The sequence below is a fragment of the Bacillus rossius genome, chromosome 6 (genome assembly GCF_032445375.1).
Source record: "Bacillus rossius redtenbacheri isolate Brsri chromosome 6, Brsri_v3, whole genome shotgun sequence".
NCBI classification, from domain to species: Eukaryota; Metazoa; Arthropoda; class Insecta; order Phasmatodea; family Bacillidae; genus Bacillus; species Bacillus rossius.
In genome coordinates, this window is record NC_086334.1 from 4,233,609 (window position 1) to 4,243,256 (window position 9,648).

At 39.0% G+C, this 9,648-nt stretch overlaps 1 protein-coding gene across 5 annotated transcripts in view; it reads left to right on the top strand.

The window, feature by feature from the left end:
- The window catches only part of LOC134532530 (uncharacterized), a 38,660-nt gene extending 33,296 nt beyond the window's left edge, over positions 1–5,364 (top strand). For all 5 annotated transcript variants that reach the window (XM_063369007.1, XM_063369011.1, XM_063369008.1 and 2 more), the window contains exon 4: positions 1,592–5,364. In XM_063369007.1, the coding sequence (XP_063225077.1) occupies positions 1,592–1,848 (257 nt within the window). In that variant the 3' untranslated portion in view covers positions 1,849–5,364. The remainder of the gene's footprint in view (positions 1–1,591) is intronic.
- The last annotated feature ends 4,284 nt before the right edge of the window (positions 5,365–9,648 follow it).

Genomic DNA, 9,648 nt, shown 5'->3' on the forward strand with positions numbered 1-9,648 from the left:
TTTATGTTCCGGGAGGGCGCCAGGCTAGCTCGGTGTCTAACCAATTGGGGGGGGGGGGGGGGGTCGTGGTTCGTTGCCCCAGCGTGGTCCGCTAGAACCGTCGGTGGTATTGCCTGGGAAATTACGTTAAAGAAGAATGCGTGGGATTGCCGTAGTAGCGACGTGCCTTTATTCAAGGGGTTGACGTCACACCATACAATTACTGAGCACAGACATGCCCCTGAGGGCTACTTGTCCGTTGCGAGGTGCAGGCCGGTACATGTTCAATGTTTCGTGGCACTGGTTACTCGGGTAACAGTATGCAGGCAAAGTACACTTGATGCATGAGAGGCGCGCACAGATGACGTGGCGCAAAGTTACATTAACAAAGTACACTTAATGAAAATTAGGCGCGCACAAATGACGTGGCGCAAAGTTACGTTAACAAAGTACACTTAATGAAAATTAGGCGCGCACAATTGACGTGGCACACAGAGTTTGTGGGTGACTGGAGTCGGCCAGTCCCGTAAGCGCTTGTTTCTACGCGGGTGCCGTGCCCACTGGGGTGGTACACGCACCGCCACTAAACTTGGCGAAGTTTCCCTTGCGGGTTTGTGGTCAGCGCGAAGGCGCGTGGCCTTAAGAAAAGTTCTGTGGTTTGCGGGAGGCGGCCCGTGCCGTATGCTGAAGAGCGACCCTGCGCACCAGGTGTGGTGCGGGGCGTCTTTACGTTTACGCGGTCGGATTAGGTCCTGAACCGTAAAAAAACGGACCGGGCACGCACGGAGAGGTGAATAGAAAAAGGTTTGGTTTATGCTAAATGACTATATTTACCGGACGTTACTTGCGATGAAGACAATGGTTGTGGTCTCTCCGTGGGACGTAGGTCCGTCCCGGTCCGCGAGTCGAGTTGAACTGCCGAACTGGCATGGCGTCCGGTGGCGCGTCGGCCCCTGCATCGCGCCAAGCTTGACCTCATTACGTTAAAAACTAAATGACTGCGTCTGGAAGAGACTTTAAGGTCGCAAAATTCGTAATTAATTGTTTGAGGGGGAATGGGTGTGGTTCGTCTCTAGTCCACTCGGATTTAGTGTGCTTTATAATAATAATGTCTGGTTTGGGCGTTCGGCTCGGTGGCTCGCTCGACTCGGGTGGGCCACGGCCAGGGGTGCGTTCCGTTAGCGGGAGAGTATACTGGCGGGTGCAGGTCGGGCTTAGGGATGGTCGTCGGTCGGACGACGTCAACTACATCAAAGAAAGAGTTAATGGGGGAATAAGCGTGTGTGCTTTTAACAGCCAAAAGTAAATAGCACCAAAATTGGCCGCATGGCCACGGCTGAGTGACCAACATCTGTTCTTACTAGTGTCCTATAGACGGGAAAATGAATTGGGCGCCGATGGAAAGAATATGTGGTAGGAACAGGAGTACACAATGGCCAACAGTAAACCTCACAGATGTTCCCTCCTGCGAAGGCCTACATTCGACCCTCCATGGACTGAGCACTGAGGTGGGATGTCAGTGGTTGACCATCACTTCTTGCCAAAGCCAGTGCGTAGGGCAAGAGACTGTGCAGGTCGTAGACTGCAATAGGGTTTCCTCGTGGTGTTCCAGCTCAGAACGGCTACACGCTGAAGCGGGAGTGCGGCCTGGGACCATGCGGGTTCGAAGACGCCATGATGAACCGCGGTCTGGGACTGGACGGGTGTGACAGGAGTAAGGACGAGTACTTCTGCGTGTTCTGTTGCTCGGTTAACGGCTGCAACAAGGACGCCGGCAGCGCCATCTGTCCCTGTGCGCTGGTACTGTCCGCCTGCCTGCTAGCGCTCCTGTTGCGCTCGGTCGCCGCGCCGGCGACAACCCACGGCTGACACGCCCGGGAAGATGGCGGCGTCGCTTCGCTCAGGTGATTCACGCCTCAGAAAGATATCTTGTAATTGTAATGATGTAAAGTGGTTTACACAGTCAAGAACTTAGGAATTAAGAAGAAGGTATTGGCTGTAAGAATTAGTGAGCTCTTGGTGTACACAATCTTATCCTGACGTTTTAGTTCGACCAATACGAAAAAATAACCTATACGCAGAAAAAGTATAAATATCGTTACTAAAAATACGGATTATATCTTGATTCCCACCTTACATTGAAATTTATTGTTCACAAATTCTGCATAGTGATTATAACTGTTCACCATTCGTGTTTTAGAAAAAAGGGTTAATTAGAAATAACAAATTACCTTCATGGAGAACACAAGGCTTTCAGAAATCACTAAAACGTTTTTTCTGCGTAGAGGATTATGAATAAATAGTATTATACACACTTCATTAAATTGTTGGAACCAACTTCACAGCTAGTCTTGATTTTAATTTCTGATTATAGTTGTTAATGGCTGACTCCACCCGAAAAATTAGGGTTATTGCCTTTCATGTCATTACTTTTTTTATCAAGGAAAATGTTTTTCCATGTTATACTATACAAACATTACATTTTTGTGATCTCTAGAAAAAAAAGTTTATTTTCTTGGTTCCTACAGATTGATAACACCCTCTAATTGCTGCCAAGATTTATTTTTGAAATATTTTTCATAAAATATCATTAAATAGAAAAAAACTAAAACTTCAAAATGGTGGATGAAGCTGAGTGTTGGGAATTAATCAAGGGAGTTGTAGCTACGTTCAAGCTAGTGTTGGGAATAGCTTTGTTACATGGTTCAAGATCATAAAAATCTAATTATTATCTAGATCGCCATGTTGACAACACAGCATTAGAACCTCGAGACATATTATAAGACATAAGTGACCATATAAGTATTACACATTCATGATCACTTGTTAGGTATGCACACCTAGGTAGTGGCGAACAACTTGGGTGGTGGGTTTAAATATATTCTCCCTTCCTCGAAATCATAAAAAATATATATAATTCCCACCAACATCAGGATAATTGTTAAAGCAAACAGTGGGCAAATATATTTTATCATTTTATCAAATGTATTTTATCTTCCTTTTCTAAATCCTCCTTCCTACTTCACAGAAATGAAATTCTGCTTAAGGTTCTACACCCAGGCCTGAAAGTGAACATTGATAAATTATGTGAGCATTTTTGTCGCTGTTTTTGTTTATTGCTTTCTAGTTACAAAATACTATCACATGATGTCTTCCCTCTCCTTCATTATATAAAAAAAATTCACCTTGAATTTTACTAAGTTTCCTTCTTCTTTGAATTGACAGCTACTTAGCGATCATCGTTGGTAACTTATCGTATTGTGTGTTTATATTTTCTGTTTTATAATAGAGAATATGTTGATAGAATAAGCAACCTTCCAGAGGAGTTTGCTTATGTTATCACAAGTGCAAGAGAAATCATTTAGTTCCTTGAATTCTTAGTAAAATTTTTGATAGGTGTTGAAGTCATAAATTAACAATAGTAAAACCAGGGTCAAGGTTTAAACTAAGAGACAAACATTGTTTAAGTACCTATTGCAGAACACACTGTGCTTGTATATGGTTTCAACAATGTAATCCTAGCAAAGTTTATCCTCCCCATTTTTTTATATCTATTACAATATTGAAGAAGTTCACCACTCACTCCTTTACCACTGCAGTGATGTGTGTTTGTTTCACTGAGCAATCTCAAGCCAACATGCTTAGCAAGTCACTTATCAAAAGAGAACTGCTCATTCACTTGGTATGACTAAATGCTAAATCAAAATTGTTACAAAGTTGGTCGGAGTTCACTCCACCTTAAGTTTTTAATTGTGTAAACTACCTAAACAATTCTGCTAGAAATAGCAGAAATAACTAAGAGAGCTCGTTGGATTTAGTGATGTTTGATCAATATAAACAGGAATTCATTTCGAAATTTCTGTGTCCTTCAGCAATAATGACAATGAAATCATGTACTTATTTATAGTGTAGATAATAAACAGCTAGCTTATAGTTAGTAAAGAAAAAAAAATCGATTTTAAAAGAAACAATCAGCGAAACAAATGGTGTTTAGTTAGTATGAATAATTTTGTGTTATGAAAGTTTTTGCACAAATAATATATCTTCTAGTACGAAAAATTTGTCAAATATTGTAAAATGTTTTGAAATAGGTGTTTTTTCCATGTGTAATATCTGTGTTCAAGTAGCTTATAATTAAAAACATTAGAATACATGTGTATTATTAGTAAAATTGTAAATATTGTTTTAAAATCAATTTGTGAGATTTATTGTGGTATTTTAAATATTTCTATAGCACTGAATTTTATTATCATCACTAATAACCTAATTATTATACATTTACAATATTGTTAAAAGTAATTTGTTTGACTGCAAGTAAACTTGCTCGTATTGTAAAGTGATTTTTGTCCAAGTGTTTGAATGAGCATTATAAAACAATCAAGTACGGTATTTGACATTTTATTGAAATGAGCTATAACTCACTCACTGTTTATTATCTAATAAAAGTTGCAGAGGTGTTCTGCTATGAGAGATGGTAATGCAGGTAGGACATGTTATATACTTTGTTTCAGTTTATGAAATTGTTTAAATATTAAGGTATATATAGTTCATATTGTACTCTGGCTGGAATGGGCTGGATAACTTTTACTCCTCGATACTTTGATAATTTTCCACAGAATCATCTTTGTACTTTTTTAATAGTCGAGGACATAAAGCATAAATTTAAAACTCATATTTATTTACTAAATAGCTTGTATCAAATAACTACGTTGCCAAATTATAACCACTAAAACATATTCAATAAAAACGAGGACATATTTTCTGCAGTTATTTTCAAGACTATGATGAGCGACTATGATGTCTTTTCCACAGTTACATTTTCTTCTTCTTCAAAGTATTTTAATGTAAAAATATTTTTCTCATTTTTAAGGCTTAGCCATATGAGTAACGATAGATTCTAAACTATTGGGCTCTTATACAAAGATTCAACTGCAAAAACCATTTCATATTAAATATCATTGTTTTTAAATTTTATCAATTAAAATCGGAGGTTTGATGAATTCAGTAATATGTACGGTTTTTTTATTTATCCTTGTGTGCGAACAACGTTCTTACGAATAAAAATAATTTTGTAAATATTGTTTGTCTTTATTCTAAAATGTTTTTTAAGTTACTTTCAAAAGCCCTATATATACATAAATATATTGTGAGTTATACACAAAAACTACTGTGTGTAGTTCACTTAAACATTGCGTTTTAAGTATTTAATATTTTCTGTCCGTTTTCCTAAACTCTAATGATACTTAAAAGTGTATACTTCATTACATATTATATGTATATTATTATGTAGCTTTTTTAAAACTTGCATATTTAAAAGTAATGTTACCACTCTTGGTAATTTTTGTCCTGTATTCTTGTTTAATAAAACATATTTGTCAATGATTACAATTGATGCTTATTCAAAACCCCACTTGATACTGCAGCTGTCTTTAAATGTATTTGGAAGCATACCTTGTAACGTAAGACCATTTAAATATAGTAAGATTTTTTTATTTTATGCATAATTGTTAAGTAAAATGTACTATAAGCCGAAGGCTGCAATTACCATGATTTACTTCATACCGTTTCAGTTGAAATAGAAACTTTTATTTTATGTTGATTACGTAGTGTTCGTAAACTACAGCCCATAAATTTATTGGAGGCAGAGAATGCCGAATCTAGCTTTTTTTTTATGGAACAAATGTCTTGAAAAGTAACCCTGCAAAGCTACGGGTACGAACAGTATTATCTGTATATTTCCAGATAACATTGTTCTCTAGAAAACGGGGTAGGATATGCGAGGGTGTATATGTTCCACAACACTATAGTTAAAACTTGACATTTATTAACATACTGCATGAGGTATCGAGTACAAATTGTGGAATTTCATGAAACAGGTGAACACTCGTGCGGTGTGGACCTGGCACGCGTGACTCCAGTGTCGTCCACATGACTTCCATTATTGTTTAGCTGGGAACATCAACAATTATGCCATGAACAATATGCATTAAAAAACCACAGCGCTCACACAAAACAACAATACTAATACATGAAAATTATGTCTGTAGGACATTAAATTCCAACATGACATTTAATCAAATATATATGTATATATGTTTCTAAAATTATATGCATATTATCAGTATGTTACCATTGACAGTTATAATATTGATGCCAACCATTAAATAACTTCAATTAAAATCTAAGAGACGGACTATAACTGTACATTAGACGCAGCTCAGAAACATTCACAAGATAACTTTTATTTAAATAGTTGAGCATCGTCTCTATTCTTCAGCTTGGATGCCGTTGCAGAGAGTGCTGGGAATGCGGTAACTGTCGGAGTTTGTACTCGCCTTGCTCCGTGAACACTCGCCAGCTCTCGTGTTGCCACACCAGCGGCCAAGCAACTCGGTGTTGATGCTCGCCGCGGCTCCGGGAAACGGCGAACTCCTTGACCTCCACGTAGCTGAAGACCGCGGCCTGTCGCACTGGGACTCTGACCAGCCCCGTGCCTCGTGGTCGCCGGACTTTCGCCAACTCGTCTGCTTGGTCGTACTCACCGGGTTACTCCTACTCGCTGAGCGAGTTCTGCTCCCTCATCCGAGGACTCTTCCCCCTCAGCCAGCAGTCAGGTCCTGATCTTGGTAATACTCGCCGGGGACTCGAACCAGCCACTATGCCCTCGTGCCTCGCCCCACCTGCACTTCACTCTAACTCGGCATTTGCTCATTCCTTCAACTCGACTCACCCGAGTGAGAATTCACTCGTCGACTGGACTTGAACGCAAGACCCTCGGTACTTGTGACATCACGCCAACACCTCTGTTGTCGTTCATTATGGCAGGGCTTATCCCGGTGGTGACGACATCATCCGGTTGGGGGCCGTGAGGCAGAGCTTCGCTGCATCTCTCGTAGTGGCAGTGCTGTACCTTGGCGCGTCGGTGTCCAACTCTCCTGTCTCTGCAAGAACTGGTATTTACTTACCTTCCCAGGGGCAACGGTCAACATGAACCGGATTATTCTTTACTCCGCTCGCCGAAGCTGTGCAGAGAGAATAAGCAGCAGACAAAACTTCTGTGGCTGCGTGGCGTCAAATGAGCGAGAACCTTCTTCTTCAGCCCGTTCAAGCTTCGCGGGTTGTGTAACCAGCAGGCGAGAGCTCAGTTGCACTCGGAGCCCACAGCACTGCGGGTGGCGTCAATTCAGGGATCGACCTAACTCCCTATGTCGCGGAGTAGAAGGTGATGGCATGGAGTAGAAACCCGTTACAACATGTGCAACTAAAATTAAAAAAAATGAAAATCCATCATTAAAAACAAATTAATACAATAAAACTATAGTATTTTCAACTGAGAAGAGAACGATATACAAATTGAAAATATTAATATTTTTTCCAAAATCCTACAATGTCTGTACTTACATTAATTTAGAGCAGAGTGAGAGCTGAGTGTCATTATGTGATACTAATCGTGTTTTGGTCCTAAAAACCCGGTCAAGTGTGAGTCGGGCTTGCGCACCAAGGGTTCCGTATCTCCACACTAGGCAACGCTTAGCTCGAATCCGATTGCACTTCGCCAAATTTTATTATTTTTTATTATACTTTAGACTTTTAACTATAGCCACACTAAGATTGACTGTTGCAAGTATTACCATTTTTATGATAGAACTTAAAAAAAATTGAAAATTTAGTTTTGTTACCATTGCACTACTTAATGTGAGTTTAACCTGTATTTCCTTATTATTATTTGCCTGGCAAAAGTCCTCCATCCTAGTGGCATAAACTTGTGCAAAAAATATCATAACTTTCTCAGTAACTTAAGTTCTTCGTGGTCACGGATTAAACTCCCCAGAACACAGATCGGCATTGAAGAGGAAGCAATGTGGTTTTGTTGGGTGCTGAGTACTTCTCAAACCGACATCAAATTAAAAACACTGAGAATTTGGAACATCTGCAACAGTGTGTCTAGACTCCAACAACAAAAGTACAGCTGCTATGCAATGAATAAGAAGAAGAATGAAAGAGCCCTGTATCTGCCCCAGAAAATGCCTATAAATTGCTGTTTCATAGCAGATGGCTACATTCCTAGCCTACAATACAGAAACACACACACACACACACACACGGTACTGTTAATTAGTAGAGAGAATATATTACTCCCAATTTATTTTTTCAGCCAAACACACAGGGGGAAAAAAAACAATTTAAATAAGAATATATAATAACTCTCTTAAAAATGTTCAACAATAGAAAAATAACGAGTATTATATCAGGTAATAGTTTTAGTAAGTAAACCTATTATACTGTAACATGTTTTGTTGAAATGTGTAATTGTATCCCATTTGCCAACAGTTGGCGATTTCAGGCCGCACATTATCCTAATAAGTGCATCATCGGTCTGAACCTTACCAACCCCCTCCATTACAACCAAACACTGCACCCATTTCCTCCCAGCAGTGTGTCCAATCCCCTGCGCTAGAAGGAGTTAGGGCGCGGTTACACGGGAGTCTGAACTACTTCAGGTGAACATGTTCAGCTGTTGAGTGCGGTTACACACAGTCTGAACATGTTTCGTTCGAGGCCATTTCTCATTTAACTTAAACAGGTTGGCAAAGTAGTTCAGATCGACATATCTTCTACATTAGCCTCTGATTGGCTGGTTAGAATATAAACAGTCTTTTGCAGAAATTCTAGATGGAAAGTGTTTCTGGCACAAGTTCGAGTAATATTTTACCGAATGCAACAAAAAAACCAACAGATAATTATACATATTTTTTAATTTATCCTGACCTTAATTTTCTTAAAACTGAGATAGGTACTCTCGCTCAAAAAATAATAAAAAATAAGTTTAAAAATTTTACTGTGCATGTTTGAATTCCCGATTTGTAAAAAAATATTGAGCAATATGTAAACACATTTCATTTCTGCTGATAATGCTGTATAAACAAGTGAGAAAATCCCGCGTTTTCTGGATGCAATTAAAAAATAGAGATCAACAACACAGTCATTCGTTGACAGTAGACAATCGGTTTTAGAGCTAAACACACTTTTCAGCAACTACCCAGTGTTGCCAGGTCGCGGGAATTTTCCCGTTTTGCGGGAATTTTCAACAAAAATTTTAAGCTGGAGGGAAAAGGGAATTTTCGCGCTTTTTAATGTGTTTGGAGGGAATTTTCGGTAAGAGAGTTTTATTTATATTTATTAATATTATACTTGTTATATGTGAATGGTGAATATCTATGATCATGGTGGATCGTGGATATATAGTGTATTTTTTAATTTACGGATTAAGTTTGTTTTAAAATGGCGAGTTCGGTTGCAACTACTACAGAAAAACGAAGTGCCGATGGTGAAACAAGCAATAACAAGAAATCCAAAAGGGAACAAAAGGTGTTCTTCAATGCTTGGTTAGAAGATCCAGAGTTCAAGTCTTGGTTGATTCCAGTACCTAACAATTCAAAGCAGTGTAAGTGTAAAGTTTGTAATTCTACTTTGGTGTGTGGCAAAAGCGAACTTCAAAAACATGCTAAAACCAACAAACACATAAGTAACATGAGAGCTATAAAATCAGTACCATCAATTGTTTCACTGGTACAGAAAAAAGAACCAACACTTGAAAACAAGGTAAAGGCTGCTGAAATTAAACTTGCTGCATTTTTTGCAGAACACAACGTAGCACTGAGTATAGCT